This window comes from Stenella coeruleoalba (genome assembly GCF_951394435.1).
Source record: "Stenella coeruleoalba genome assembly, chromosome: 11".
Classification (NCBI taxonomy): domain Eukaryota; kingdom Metazoa; phylum Chordata; class Mammalia; order Artiodactyla; family Delphinidae; genus Stenella; species Stenella coeruleoalba.
In genome coordinates, this window is record NC_137157.1 from 50,023,358 (window position 1) to 50,039,710 (window position 16,353).

Sequence of the window (16,353 nt, forward strand, 5' to 3'; positions counted from 1 at the left end):
ATCAAAAGACCTGGTCCCCTTTAAGAATATAGAGCACATCAGTGTCAGAATGAGAAAACTGTAAGGAAACCTGCAGAGTAAAGGATAGGCAATGATGCCATGCAGATGCAAAACAAATAACGAAAGAGAGGAGAGAAGTAGCTTGGAGTAGGGGGAATCATCTCTTCATAGGAAAGGGACTGTAATGGAGCAGCTCACTGCTTCTGCCTCCTGCCTTCAAGCTCAGATCTTTCTTGCTCCCTTCTGATTTAAACGTAGTTGTGTGGCCCACTTTACCCCAGTAGGGAAGGAGATAAAATTAATTTATTCTCAAAAAGTCATGCCAAAGCAATAGAGCTAAAGTCTATGTAGCACCCAGAAGCCTCTGACTCTAGGAGAGATTAAGGGTGTACTTTTCATTTGCCCTAGAGAAACAGGGTCATTTTAATCAGGAATTAAGAACTATTTTGGATTGCAGAGGAATATTTGGCCATATCATTGAGTTTGCATTTCTTTAAATTATGCAGGGCCTTGTGCTTGTAGTTATACCTTGTCTTAATAAGTAGAGAAAGACAGAATTAAGATCTATGATCAAAATCATGTGACAGCTAGCCTTCAGGAAATCTTGCTTAAATTTTAGAGTATGCCACCAGCAAGGCAGCAAACTGAACTGGAGGTCTAATGTCAAAACGAGAGAAACATATTATCTCTGGCTGCTTTTTTGCTCCATTGTCAATCTCTGTCACTACTAGAAAACTGACAGTGGAGCAAACAAGCAGGCAGAGATAATATGCAAATTAATAGCTGTAGCTCTGTGCATATGTACTCCTGTTTTCTAACAAGGACGAGTTGCATTGTCTTAGGGCCGTGGTTTGTGGTTTGTCAGCTGTTTTCAAGAGTCAAGATGCTCCTTTGTGTCCCAATTTCTGAGTTTTATATCATTAGTATATATTGAATTTATCAAATGCTTTTTTCTGAATTGTCTGTGATAATAGTTCTCTTTATCTCCTTTGTTCTGGGAATTTTCTGAATTTTCTGAATTTTTCTGGGAATTTTCTGAATCAGCAACTGATTTTCAAATGTTAACAAGAATTTGAAAAAGAATAGATATATGTATAACTGAATCACTTTGCTGTACACATGAAACTATCACAACATTGTTAACTATACTTTAATATAAAATAAAAAGTTTATAAAAATAAAAAAATAAATTCTCACTATGGCTTTTGTAAATCTATTAAAAATAAAATGTATGCCTGGAGTATAACCCAATTGAACGTGATGAATTATTTGTCTTTTTAAAAAAATTTTTAAAGATTTAGTTTTTTAAATATATTGTCAGTTTTTCTTATTTTTTGTTCTGTTTTAGATGCACTGTGCTGTAATTTTTCTTCCTTGTAATATTTTTGTCTTACTTTTCTACCAAGACCATGTTGCTCAAACTTACAAAAAAAAAAAGAGAGCGAGAGAGAGAGAAACAGACAATCTGTAGTATGTTCCCGCTGGGCTGGGATAAAATGTTCACAAGACCCAAGTACTGGAAAGATTATGGTCCCACACCACACAGAACTTCCAGGCTAGCTGAAAATGAACATTGCCTGTTTCTTGATTTTTCTGATTGCAGAATTCTGCACTAATTCATCACAGTGGAGCTACCTTTCTCCTACGGGGTCCCACCTCCACCAGTACCCTGAGCCTATGCTCATTTTGCCCCTCAGCTAATGAACCACATGCTCCAGTCTCAAACCTATGACGTAATAAGGATTCCTCCATCACCATTCACTAATGGTGAATATAAAATTGGATCTAATATGAGTCTTATTATCTTATATCCACTTTCTTAGTTTGCACATAGTAGGCACTAAAATTTGTGGAATGTAATTGAATTCTAGGGACAGATTATTTCCTTCACGATGGATTTCATTTTGTTCACTCACGAGAAACAGTTTTCTTCTGCGTTCGGAACGATGTGCATGAACGTTGTGGCATGAGCTGGCTGTCTCCCTCCCTGCTGCTAGGAAATGGTCATAATGTTGAATTGCACAAAATGCCTTTATTTCCCTAATCAAGAAGTTGAGGGATTTTCTGGCTTAGCAGGCGCCTCAATTGTGCATAATTAGTTGCTAGGAATTGTTTAGCATAGACTGATTAGTCTCAGCCAAAGGAAATTAAACTTTTTTTTTCAATAAAGCCCTGGGCTTCCCTGGTGGCGCAGTAGTTGAGAGTCCGCCTGCTGATGCAGGGCACACGGGTTCGTGCCCCGGTCCGGGAAGATCCCACATGCCGCGGAGCGGCTGGTCCCGTGAGTCATGGCCGCTGAGCCTGCGCGTCCGGAGCCTGTGCTCCGCAACGGGAGAGGCCACAGCAGTGAGAGGCCCGCGTACAGCAAAAAAAATAATAAAATAAAATAAAAAATAAAGCCCTGAAAACAGCTAGAGATTCTTGAAACCATAGTCATATCCGGTTTCTCTGGGAAGCCCAGACTCTGGGAATGGGAGAAGTAGAAGGTGGAGACAAGGACCCGCCTGATTACACATGGATGCTATTTGATGCCAGGCAACCATTCAAGGAGACGTGAGTCCATTCCTCAAGATGGGTTTCTCCCAACTGCAGCATGGGCTTTGGTTGTGATGCAGAATGAAACCTTGCTTCTTAGGTGCCTGCCATTTGCTTCCCAAGTTTGTAAATACCAGCTTCACTTGGAACATGTAATCAAAACAAATGATCTGTGTTTGCCGCTCCTGTGTTTGGCACATAAGGAGAGTGGCCAAATTAGGGAAAATAAGAGGGATAGATGGGTCCCTGCCATTGTTCCACTTCTGTTTTAAGTACATGCTTGACTAAGCCCTTTCTGTGTCTCTGTCACAGTGTCGATTCTCCATTTAACGGAGGGCATTTTCCCTAGCCTTATGGGATGTCACTGTAAAGGGGACCCGTGCTCTTTCTTGTTACGACCAACGGCAATGGGTGGCCATCGTATGTGACAGTGATTATCTAGCTGCTAAGATGTCATGTTAAAAGGCTGACAGTTCTGATACCCTGATGTGCCCTTGATGATTACTTGCAGCATTCACTTCAGTGAGCAGTGACTCACTAGCTCAATGCCTCCTTTGCCCCTATAGTGACTTTCCATAAGGATCCCTTGTTAACATGATCCACCATCAAAGTCAAGGTTGGGCATCCGGTATGAAAATCAGAATTCTTTTGTTTAAAGGCATTATGTTAAAGGTTGTGCGATAAACCTTTCTGTAGTCTGAACGAAAATTAAAGGAAATATATTTTAATATTATTTTTATAAAGAGTCACAGATTTTGAACATACAATAGGGCAATACTTAATAGCTGTTAGGTGGTGATGTGGCTTTAAAAGCAATAGGGTGTAAACCTAGAAACTGAAATCAGAAGGAGGAGGCAGGGTAGCTCGTAACTAATGTTTGACTTTCTTCAGTTTGCTTACTTACAATAAATGCTCTAGTTTGAAAAGTTAAATGCAGTCTAATCATCTATCAGCAAATATTTAACGAATGCATACTATGAGTCAGGCACTGTCCTAGAGACATTATCTATAGATTGATTCCTTCCTTTGTTATTTGAGCTATTTTTTAATTCACTTACATAATTAGATGGAACTGGAAAGTCTATTTAGTGTCTTCCTGATAAATCAAAGAAGTATTACCATAGATCTTATAATTCACTGAAACTTTTGAGGCCTTTACTGAGGAACAGTGAACTGTATTGGCATTTATTTTATTTTTTTAATTGAAGTATAGTTGATTTACAATGTGCTAATTTCTGCTGTACAGCAAAGTGACTCAGTTATACACATATATACATTCTTATTTTATATTCTTTTCCATTATGGTTTATCCCAGGAGATTTGGATATAGCTCCTGGTGCTATACATTAGGACCTTGTTTATCCATTCTAAACGTAATAGTTTGCATCTACTAACCCCAAAATTCCCAGTCCATCCCTCTCCCTCCCCCCACCCCCGGCAACCACAAGTCTGTTCTCTATGTCTGTGAGTCTGTTTCTGTTTTGTAGATAGATTCATTTGTGCCATATTTTAGATTCCACATATAAGTGATATCATATGATATTTGTCTTTCTCTCTCTGACTTCACTCAGTATGACAATCTCTAGGTCCATCCATGTTGCTGCAAATGGCATTATTTCATTCTTTTTTATGGCTGAGTAATATTCCATTGTATATACGTGCCACATCTTCTTTATCCATTCCTCCATCGATGGACGTTTAGGTTGCTTCCATATCCTGGCTATTGTAAATAGTGCTGCATTGAACATTGGGATTACATGTATCTTTTCAAATTATGGTTTTCTCCAGATATATTCCCAGGAGTGGGATTGCTGGATCACATGGTAGCTCTATTTTTAGTTTTTTTTAAGGAACCTCCATACTGTTCTCCATAGTGGCTCTACCAACAGTGTAGGAGGGGTCCCTTCTCTCCACACCTTCTCCACCATTTGTTATCTGTAGACTTTTTAATGATGGCCATTCTGACCGGTGTGAAGTGGTAACCTCGTCGTACTTCTGATTTGCATTTCTCTAATAATTAGTGATGTGGAGCATCTTTTCATGTGTACTGGCATTTATTTAAAATTTTCGTCTTCAAATAAGTGACCTTAAAGGTATAAATTGGTTCTGCAGTACAATTTAAATTTACTTATTTTAGGCAAATAAGTATATGGAAGAGAGGGAAGTGAGATTTATCTATACACACAAAAGGAACTGGCTAAGATTGCTCATTTTTGTAGACTTTTCCAAAGTAATTGACTTACATGATGCCAGGTGTCTGCTGGAGTGGTGTGTCCAGTGTGGCCTGTGTGATGCCGAAATGTGTGATACCTGATAACCTATCAAATCTTGTTGTCTATCCAAGAGGAAATAACATAAGGAGGACAGAGCACAGAAATAGGAATAAAAGAAATTCAGTCTAGACTCATTCTAGATGCAGGTCCTTCTATAAATTTTCATCTCTGGGCCTCAAGTCCTGACTCTAAAATGAAAGAGTGGTCTAGAGCATCCCTTATAATCATGAGATTCTAGTGATATATCTACAAATGGCCATTAAAGGACTTAAGAGAAAACTACCATGGAAGACTCCACAGCTCTCCATGACTGTCTGCTCCCCAGACATTCTTGCCCTTGAATATCCTATTATGGAGCCATCAGCCACTGATTCATTCAATGTCTTCCCTCTGTTTCTATCTTCAAAGTTTGAATCAAGAATTGACTTTGCGTAAATCACATCAAGAGAATTGATGCGTATTCTCTGATGGGTAGGTTTTTACAAAAGGCCTACGATGCCTCCTGGAGGTTTAAATTAAAGATATATTGTTAGGAAAAAGTTTCTTTAAAAGCAAATGTTAAAAGGCGCCATGCTGCTCTGTTGCTATGCTCTCCTTAACTCATGATGAATGTTGCCGAGATTCTGCCTCACGTCCATTAAGAATTATTGCTTTCACCTTAACTTCGGTAAGCTATTCTCAGATAATATCAAACTTATTTCACTCTGGTCCTTTGACCAATGCAAATTTTGACTTCTAGGTAATTGTCTACTTCTGCCTGTGTTCAGCAAGGACACTCTTGATACTGGGAGTGAGGCTGGGCGCTGGGGAGTGGATAAGCAGAGGCTGGCCAGGTGGCCATCTATAATTCAGTTTCAACCTTTTAAGGATGTGTATAACTAGACTTCTCGGCTCTAAATCAAGGACGTTTTCAAATATAAATGAGAAAATAGTTTTACCAGGGTTGACTGCTTCTGTAATGCAAACTGGGTAAATTTCTAAAGACATGCCTCCTTAAAATAGAGCATCAAGTGCAAAACACCCCAGAGTCTCCTGGTCAAATCTCTTATTGCCCTTTAAGAAAATCCAACACTGAATTCAACCCAAGACTTTAATTGGCTGGACTCTAGACAAATTGAAAACTGAGGAAAGCCCTTAGGCTTCCAAGATACTGTCCCCTGAAACTGGTCGTCGTGATTGGTATCTCCTGGCTCAGTGCTCTGTACTCATAAATACACAGTTTCAAAGTTTCAGATAATAAAAGGAAATACATTTTTAAACTGGTTTTATAAAGAATCCAGATTTTAACATATAGTAAGTTTGTTTTAATGGGTGCTATATAGAGCATATTGCCTGGTTATTAAACCAACAGTGTGAGAAAAGAGTTCAAATACTCAGGTGGGCATGGTATAGCAAAAAGAAGACTTTTGTAGTATAATGCTTGCATTTTGTGTTGTGGTTTGTGATTCTACTCAAAATCACATTTGCAAAGAGAAGAGTCAGAGATCTAGGATACTGCTTCCTAAGCAAAAGTGACGCTGTTGAGTGTATTGGTATCTGAAAGTTGGTAGTTTATCTTTATGGTTAGAAAAATTTAAAGAATCGTGTGACAAATGGAATAGAAACATGAAACAGCATGACTGCCATTTTTTAATTGCAGCTTACAGCAGTGTTACTCTTTCGTTTTTGTCATTGCTTACAAAGATCTTGTTAGTTTTATGAAGAAATCGTGAATCATTTCAACCAGAAGAACATCCTAAAGAGGAATGGAGTTCCTCAGTTTTGCAACACAGACTACTTAGTTGGGAGAATTATGTTCTCAGATGACTAAGTCTTGTTGCTGAATTAAATCCTTGTTATATTTAATAGTTTGCCGTGCACAATATAACGCTTTTTAATCCTTTAATGATTTCCTATCACAACAATGACAACAACCACCACAAACTAACCTGATAGTGTGGCCAGAAGTAACCTTTGGGTCATCCAGCTTGAGTAGATCTGCTAGGTAATTATTTTACGTTATGTCTGCTCAGGCCAGATACATCCTATTCTTGAAAATGTTTAAGGTTGTCACTCAGACATCTCTTTTACTTTATACAAATGTCCCATGCAAACTAGAAAGAAGATATTTGCCATCCTAGGTCATTATTCCTATATTCCAAGACAGACTAAATCCTTTCCTAGATTAAAAAAAAAAATCACTTTACTTAGAATTTGATGGATCCATCGCTTGTATGATTTTGTCACCTGTTTTGCTCATTCAGCTTCTTGCCTGTCACAGGTATACTAGGCTTTAGTCCTTCTGTCTCTTCAGTTGCTCTTTTTCTGGTTCTGCAAGTTATTTCCATCTCTTTCTAAAAGAGGGCACATCAGCTCATTGCAATATATGTCTTCTTTCCCCAAACCATCCTTCCTTCCCTGTTCTTAACCTAGCTTCTCTGGTCTTACTCTGAATGTCCCTGTCCCTTTATTTTCCACTGGATGCCAGTTCCTACTTCCAAGAGGAACCCACTAATTCTGTGTCTTTACTCCCTGCAATACTAATACTCTGTCATCTGCTTCTCTGAAATATAACATTTCATTTCCTTTGTTCTTCTACCTGTTTATTCTTAGTGCCCATTGAGCCGTTTTATTCCTTCTTTGTCTTCTGATTACTGACAGTCACTGATGCTTATTTATCAATGAATATAGGTGACAGGCGAATAATCTGTGTACTGGATTTACAAACTTCTTACCATTCTATGCCTTCATGTGCATTATAGCTTGATCCTGACAATCCTAAGAGGTGGATGAAAAAGTATATCCCTCTTTCACAGGAGAGGAAACTGATGTTCAGAGCATTTTAAATGACTTGACCTTGTCCTATGGCCAACCCAAGGTTAGGACCCAGGTCTACAGACTCTTTCTGTTGTATCCTATCACCTCTCTCTGGCAGAAGGATTGCAGTCCATTGGAAAATCTTCACTACATTAGAAACTGGATGGAAATTAACCAAACCCTTCATTGTACCTTTGCAGATGAGAGTCCCTACACTAAATCCGCCAGCCAGACAAAACCGCCTGATGGAGCATTGGCTGTGAGGAGACAGAGCATCCCAGGTTAGACCAGACTGCTGGATTTTTCAGCTGTTTTCCTTTTGAACCCTGTTATTTGGTGATCCTAAATAGTTCCAACTTGGTAAAAAAATGCTATTTCATAGGGTGGAGACTGCATTCTATACAACTTGTTCAAACAACGTTCATGAAAGCTAGACTCTGGAAAAGCTTGCAGACTTGTGAAAATTCATCTTGTGTGCAAATCCTTTGTAAAATGACTTGAATTTATATCAGCTCTCACTCATTGACTTACTTTCACCTCTGATTTCAGGGTATGATTCTCACAGCAGCATCTATCCCTTTACTGAGACAAACCGGGCATAACAAATGGTTCAGAATTGCTGTGGCAGATCATATATACGCTGAATAACAAATTACTCTTTTCTTCTTGTCTCGTTGAACTTGGATTTACTTCCATCGAACAACTCTTGTAGAATTCTGGGACTTTTGTTTCCTTAGGAAGCTGTGATTAGGTTCCTTGTAGTACAATAAACGATACCTACTTTTTTCAACAAAAGATTTTTCAGAAATATCTTAAAATGTCTTTATCCCAAACTTTCATATTTTGAAACTTTGAATTTGAGAATGACATAAACATTCTAAAATTAAAGGAGGAAGGAGATTCAAAATATTATTCAAACTTTATCTGAACTCAGTAATTTGTGGAAAACCTCTTATGGTAGCAACTATACTTAAGAGAAGGATTAAAAGCATTAATACATTTAGAAATTTATCAAAATTAACGTCTTTCTATATTATATACAAGCAAATTGAGTACAGCTAAAGCTTAGTGACAGGATTCTAGAGTACAGTAGTTTAACAATCCAGGAGAAACAAAGCAGTGTTTCCAATGTTAAATTGAATGGTTTGGCAGATCTGTCAATGAAAGGGGAATTTTCCATTTGCGTAAAGAGCGAGATGAGTCCAGTTTCTGCCCTGTTCGTGATTATTATTTATTTTTATAAGAACTACATGTGGTTATTTTTATTCTTATTCTGAAGGCTTAGACTCATAGTGAAAGTACCTGGCTTAGAAAGAGGCATGTTGTGAATGTTACCTATCCTTGTTTGTGTGCTTTGAAGATTCTAAAGTAACTTGCAATTTGTAATTAGATGGCATCACCCAGTGCTGAGATTTCTTCTATTCCATCCTATAAAACGTCATTCTTAGTGCCGATCACGTTTAGAAAAACTACTGCGATCAGCTCTGTGCTGTGCTCTCTGCTTTCTCCTTGTCAGCAATAAGGAAGTACCCAAAGTTTGAAGCTCGAGAATGCCAGTTATCCATCAATTCCTTCTTGGCCTCTCTAATTAGCTGGTGCTCAGTACTCTGCTGGGAAGCGTTGAAGAGCCTTCCCACTGTCCTTACCACTTTATGTGGTACTAAAGAAAAGCACTGACTAGTCTCATGTTTTCCTTTCATGGGTTTTCTAGTATTACATACTAAATTAGAACACAGGTTTATGGGCCAGGCTTTTCCTTAAAGTCAATAAGTAGTTTTTAACATTACATATTAGGTACAGAGAAATTGTTAATTATAATCCTTAGTTCATGACATACAGTGATTCTTCGTAATAGACTTTTTCCTTTTGTTCTTCCTCAGGTCAGTTTTTAAGTCACTGGAATCAGGAACCTTTTCTGTAGGCTTCAGGGGTTATTCTCCTGGAGTTTGAACATGAACAAACACCCTTTTGTTCTCTCTTAGAAGGCAGCAGCCAGAAGGGTTGGGCGTCCTCAAAATCTTCTTAATTATTTAGAACAGCCCAAGAGAAAAAAAGAGTTCACCAGCCGGAAGGCTAAGAAACCAAAGCGATTAATAACTGATGAGGACTTACTGTTATATCTTAAGAAATAACAGTAAATTAGGGAACTTCTTGGAAACTGCGTCCTGACTGAGTTCTGACACTTGGAGTTCTGAACCTTTACTGTCTTACCTAAAAATCCCCATTAATTCTTGTTCTGGCAAAAAAAAAAAAAAAAAGGGACTCTCCCCTGATCTTTGGCCAAATAGTTAAGTCAAAGGGAGATCTAAATCCAGCATCCAGAAATCTTAACCAGTCACCTACCATGGCAACCTTTATCCCTGTGAAGTCAGAGAGAGAGAGAGGGAAATGCGCAGAGACCTGGAAAATGCACGCTCTTTATTATTTGCTGGAGCTTCGGCTGAAAAATCCCAAAGTGTCCTCCCGAGGAATGAAGGTGGACCCCGGGGAGCTAAAAGAGCAAAATCAAAGTTTACAGCCTGTTTTTTTTTTTGTTTTTTTGTTTTTAGCAGTACACGGGCCTCTCACTGTTGTGGCCTCTCCCACTGCGGAGCACAGGCTCCGGACGTGCAGGCTCAGCGGCCATGGCTCACAGGCCTAGCTGCTACGCGGCATGTGGGATCTTCCCAGAACGGGGCACGAACCCGCGTCCCCTGCATCGGCAGGCGGACTCCCAACCACTGCACCACCAGGGAAGCCCTACAGCCTGTTTTTCTTTCTCCTGTGCTTACCTCCCAACCTCACTTCCCTCAAAAGTATTATCACCACCCTGGTAGCAAGGAAAGATGTGTCTAAAGGAAAAAGGCACCAAGGAACTGAAAAAGGCGTAAAGGAAAGCGTGGCTCCTCTACCGGCCCCTGGATCTTCTCAGTGCAAAGGCACTTCTCAGGGCAGATTTTGGTGCCCCAATTCCTGGGCAGTAAGCGAACACCCAGAAGCTGGAATTTTAAAGGAGCTATGGCTTTTCCTCACATCTCTCCCCACCGATCCAATGATGGTGATTGAATTGGATCGTTCATGTGAACACTTTCTCTGATGGAAGGGGGGGAGGTGTAAGGGAGGAAGAGTATAAGGTAGTGGAAGGCATTTTAAAGCTCTCTATACACGTTTTTATGAAAGCGTAAGCTGTTCTTTGAAACTAATTCTATAGAGACCTGATGCTTCCTGGAATAAATATTTGTACACATATACATAGATAAGGTTTCTTAACATGGGTTCCACTATTTCCATGGCATAACAAAGCGTAACTTTTAATAATTCTGACCCAGAGAAGTGACCCTGAATGTTAACAAAAATATAATTTGCTTTTCATTCATATCAAAATCTACTACCACTGTCTAAACTCAAGATTGCTATAGCAGTTATTTTATAATCACAAGTCAAATATGTGTCCTTCATGAAATGACAATTCTAACTGTAAATCCTTTCGGTCCACTCCTGTCTGTTCTCAAAAAAGGGAATGGATTAAACATCTCTTAGGAGCCAAATGCATTTGATTTGGATAAAGGGGAAATGCATTTTTCTTGTTATTTGGAAACGTCATTTTAATTGTGTCTCTTATGGCATAATGTATAAAAAAAAGGTTTTTTAGTCTTTCATAAGGTTTTGTAAAATTTTTAATAACCATGCTAGTAAAAAAGAAATGACACGACTACCTATGACACTGAAGTTTAAATTTAAAGACTTAACATTCTGTTTAAAACTATTAAGGAGGCATATTTCAGTCTCACTTCCGCTCATTTTTTGAGCTCATTTTTGGTGAATTCCAAGTACAAAGCTATTTTGAACTAACAGATTCTACTACACATCTATGATTATTAAAAAGAATCTGTTGGTCTGATCTTCCCTTATTTGAGAGATTACTGGTGAATCAGAGTTTGGCCACCTGAGGGTTGTCCAGATTATTACAGGATATCTGTATGATTCTTGGATTAGCACATTTTACAATAATTTGTGGCTTTAGCCACTTAGAGATGAGGCATTTAATCATGTCTGTCTAATGTTCATGAACGGAAAAGACAGGATACTATACTAGACCTGAAGGCCTAGAGTTAGTGTATTATTTATTTGATTCACATACTTTTTCCAGGTAGGATAGCTTTCTTTGTTTATGCTAGTTTTGACGAAGAATTCTGGGCAATTCACAAAAGCAGGAAGATGTCAAGTGTTCACACCCATTGTCATTTCCAAACTTTGGTGCCCCAGGAAAATGATCTTAACTCTGTGGCCAAAATGAGCCGTCAGAAGTTTGTGTGGGAATTTTTTTTCCTCCTAGAATATGAGAAAAGACATTTATCAATTTGGTCATAATTAAATGAAGATGATATGTCTTTCTTGCTTCTCACATTTGAGTATTTGCAGAGGGTGTACAGATATGGAGCTGAGAGTCTGAAATGCCCATTAGCCCAAGATGTATACACTCAACGCTGTTTAGAATACATCGAGGAAGCATTGAAACCTACTGAAAAGTCAAAGTGTGGAAAATAATACAGTGCCCTTGGTATCACAGAGAAGCTGGCAACCTTGAATTAAGGGGGAAGGACAGGAATTTTGAAGGTTCTGCCCTCCCTGTTCAGCATTTTCCTCTTTGTTAACACACAATTTGACACTTCATTGGTCTAAATTTTCATGATTATAGTAGATATATAGTGTGACATTTACAATAGGATTTTATAGCTCTAACACTCTTCAGGTGGATGAAGGGCATTTCCTCTGATTTTGGGGCCTGGTTCTCCTTCCTCTGTTTAGTTCCACCATTGAGCTGCTCCAAGAAATGGGCGAGTCTCACAGATGGGAAACCAAACTCAGTTGACTCAAGCAAGTATGTCATGTCATACAAAGCACGGTGCTGCACAGTGCCTACGTGTATCAAATCGTCACATTGTACACTTTAAATGTCTTACAATTCTGTCAGTTACGTGGAGAATTTCAAAGGCCAGAGGTCTCTCCCCCAAGTCTCATTTGTTCCTGTTTGAACAGAAAATGTCTGTGCGATCCTCTAACACCTAAAGAGAAAGTCTGAGCACAATTTAACAATAAAATCGACAGGATGAGAGTGATTCGTTCGAGAACGTGTGCTGCTATAGAAAAAAGGCCACAAAAAATATGCAAAACTAGCTGGAGTCTGTAAATAGAGTGATGCAAAGCAGAACTTATTACTTCTTATGGCAGGTACGCATGAAGGATTTCCCCCGGAGAGCTGATCCACTTTGCTCTGTGGTACACCCTGAGTTCTCAGATAGCGCTGGGCAAAACGAGCAGCTTGATTTGTGTGTTCAGTGCTGCAGCTTTCATTAGCGATTCAGACAAATGACAGTCTATTATGTTTGAACCTCTCTCCTGCCTTCGTAGACACGGGTGAAATATAATGAAGTGGTACATAGGCAGCAAATGATTTTTAAACAATAGTTCTTTCAGCATGCAGTTTAGGGGAAATTATTTGTAATGAATTAGTTCTGTGCTTGGATATTCCCTGAGCCCCACTGTGTTACAGGAGTGGTGGCATTTGGTCAATGTCGTGCTCTGGGTACACGAAGTCATAAGAATGACTCTGACGACGGCCAGCACAGCTTCCCAGTGTCTGGAAACATTTCACAAGGAGGCTCAAGGAGATGTGCACAAGAGCCACAGGAGAAAGTCTTTTCTGTCTACTACTTTGGCACTGAAGATAAATGAATTCTCCCGCTCCCCAGGTTAGGGAGACCTTCAGTTCAGGGTGTTTTAATTAAGGGACTTTAGAGAATTTGGCTGGGTGCAAGCTGTATGGATAAAATAGATAACCAACAAGGACCTTCTGTGTAGCACAGGGAACTCTACTCAATATTCTGTAATAACCTATATGGGAAAAGAATCTGAAAAAGAATGAATATATGTATAGGTATAACTGAATCACTATGCTATACACCTGAAACTAACACACATTGTAAATCAACTATACTCCAGTAAAATTTTTTTAAAATAGTTGCTCTGTAAAAAAAAAAATAATAAAAGAGTTGTATGGATTGATTGGCACTAGGGAAAGAAAAGAACCATCCTACACAGTTTAATGTAGAATAGAGCAGTTGAGCTCATTAATACTCCTTTCTTATTAGGGCTGACATGACTTAGAACACCCCGCAATTTCAGTCGTGTCATCTTCATAATGTTTGTTATATATGTTTGTTCCACCTTGACTATAATTAATATGATTTTAAGTAAATTTAAATTGATTCACTTTCTTCCTTATCTTTATCCTAAGCTTTATTATCTTGAATTTGATATGCTAATTATATTTTTCTAATATAAGTTTTTAAAAATTATAACTGAAAATTTTTTTTTTAAGTTTAATGTGTTCCCTCAAATATATCCGTCAATGTTTACATACACTATACTTTGGGAAACACTGGCTTGGAGTGAGATTCTTCTCCAAAGAAATATGCCTTCGAGAACTTCAGTTTGTCAGTATATTGATGAGTAGTCGTTGATTTATAGTGCAGAAATGGGGCATTTGGATGGGAGTGGAAGGCATTTGGAGCTTTTGCTATAAAATGGAAAGAAATGCTGATAGCGAGGAGGGAGAACAATATTAACCCAAAGCCTAAGAAATAACAAGAATGCAGTGATCACAAGAGTAACCTAATCTAGAAAGAGAGAGTGAGGGAAGCCATAGATAAATTTTAAAAATACTGGTTGTCATTCATTTCATGCTGTGTTCCAAGTATTGGCCTAACCATTATGTTGCGTTTCTTCCACAACACCTGCAGGAACTAAGTTTTGTTCATTTCCCTCTAACAGTTGAGGGAACAAGTTCGGAGAGCTAAAGTAACATGCCAAGGTCATAGGGCTAGAAAGTAAGGGACAAAATAAAATTTTATCTGAAATGCATTTAGGTAACAATGAATTTCTACCAGAGTCCTGAGCAGTGAGTGAAAGGAGAAGGTGGTGAGAATTCTTAATGAGAATGAGGTGTAAAGACTGCCTCCTAGTGGCCCATGGAGCCTCTGCTCTGAAGTAATGTAAGAAAATGTAAGGTGGGCAGGAGCCTGTGTGGGTGGCCTCTGTCTGTCCAAGTTGCAGAATCTATCTCAGTCATCACCGACTGTGCCCTTGATTACAGGTGGGTCAGTGAGTAGAGGCTGCGCTCATAGGGGTCATGCCATTATTTAAGTAACTGGGGGCTAGCAGAAACTGAGGAAGCAGGCGGCTAGTTTGCTTTCGGCTGTGCTGTCATCTATTCTATACATTTGTAATTTTCAAGGAAAAAACCTGAAATTGCCGAAGCAGGCTTTTAACTACTTGTTCTTGAACAGGTAACACCATAACTCTGCTTTGTGTTTCGCTTCTAAAACCTTAGAATAATACAGAGTCTTAAGATAACTCTGAATGAGTAAAATGAGTCACTTTGCTCTGTGGCAGAGCATTTCACCTGGCAAATAGATTTCTAACATCAGTTCACATAGATCTCCCAATATCCGATTCAATGAGTAAAGACTGACTCTGGGCAATGTGCTCAGTATATACATTTTCAATTCTCTTAATATTAAACATTCTTGTACATTTCGAAGGACTCTTACTGAGCTAGATGGTAAACGGATGTTAGGAAGATTTCTGCTTCAGAACCGGGGGGCAGTGGGGGGAAACTTTATAGCACCTGGAAAGTCTTTTTCTCTTTGGGAGTTTGATTACTCCCCTGGTGCCGTCCTGCCTTCTGCATGTAAATGTAAACTGCTTACACATTGATTCCATGCATTTCACCCTTGCATATTTCACCGCACGGCCTTTATTTTTCCTCCAGCCAATCCCTTACTTGCTCCCTAAGTCCATTATAACTAAAATGATCCTCACTCATTTTTTATATGTGCCTAGTAGTGTTCCAGAAGCTAGCAGTATCCTACAAGCCTCTGTCCTCCTGGAGTTGGCATGCTAGTGGGGAGACTGGCATTCAACAAGCACTGACTGCCTAACATAAGGTCAGGCTGTGCTAAGTGCAATAAAGTGAAATAAACTAGTATAAGGTGTAGAGAGTGGTGGGCAGAAAGACCTGGACTCTGTGTTTGAAAAGAAAGTCAAGGATAGCCTCAGTCAGGCAGTAACAACTGAGTGAGCCTAAAATGAGGGGTGAACCCATAAGGGTCTGGGGAAAGAGGATTCTAGGCCAAAAAGAACAGCCAGTACAAAGGCCCTGAGGTCAGAACAAGCTTGGCTTGTTAAAGAAACTGAGAGAAGGCCAGCATGGCCAGAAAGGATGAAGCAATGCTGAGAGTGGCAACAGATGAGGTTGGAGAGAGGGAGAGACAAAGGTAGGTTCTGTAGAACTTGTAGCCAAGGTAAGAGCTTCAGTTTTATTCTTGGTGTGACAAGAAACCATTGCAAGGATTGAACAGTTGAGGTACTGATGCATTTCTTTTTAAATCTCTCTAGCGTCTATATGGAAAATAGACTTTAAGGAGACAGGAGCAGAGACAGGGAGATCAGTTGCCATTGTACTATTTCACTCAAGAAATGATGGTGTCTTGGACTAGGATGATGGAGGTAGAGGTAGTAAAAATGGTCAAATTAGATGTGGAATGTGAGAGGAAGAGAAGAGTCTGGGATGAGTCCAAGGGTTTTGCTCTTAACTGGGTAAGTAGTGATGCCATTTACTGAGACAGACCCTGGGGAAGAAATGGATCAGTGGAAGGGGGAAGTAGGGAACTCAGAGGAAAGGTCAGTGGAGATATAAATTTTGGAG

General features: G+C 39.2%; 1 protein-coding gene across 5 annotated transcripts in view; it reads left to right on the forward strand.

Moving 5' to 3' along the window:
• GRIP1 (glutamate receptor interacting protein 1) overlaps positions 1-16,353 on the forward strand; it is a gene marked incomplete at its 5' end in the record, with an annotated part of 698,195 nt that overhangs the window by 480,942 nt on the left and 200,900 nt on the right. For all 5 annotated transcript variants that reach the window (XM_079937948.1, XM_079937949.1, XM_079937950.1 and 2 more), the window contains one exon: positions 7,805-7,885. In XM_079937948.1, the coding sequence (XP_079794074.1) occupies positions 7,805-7,885 (81 nt within the window). The remainder of the gene's footprint in view (positions 1-7,804; positions 7,886-16,353) is intronic.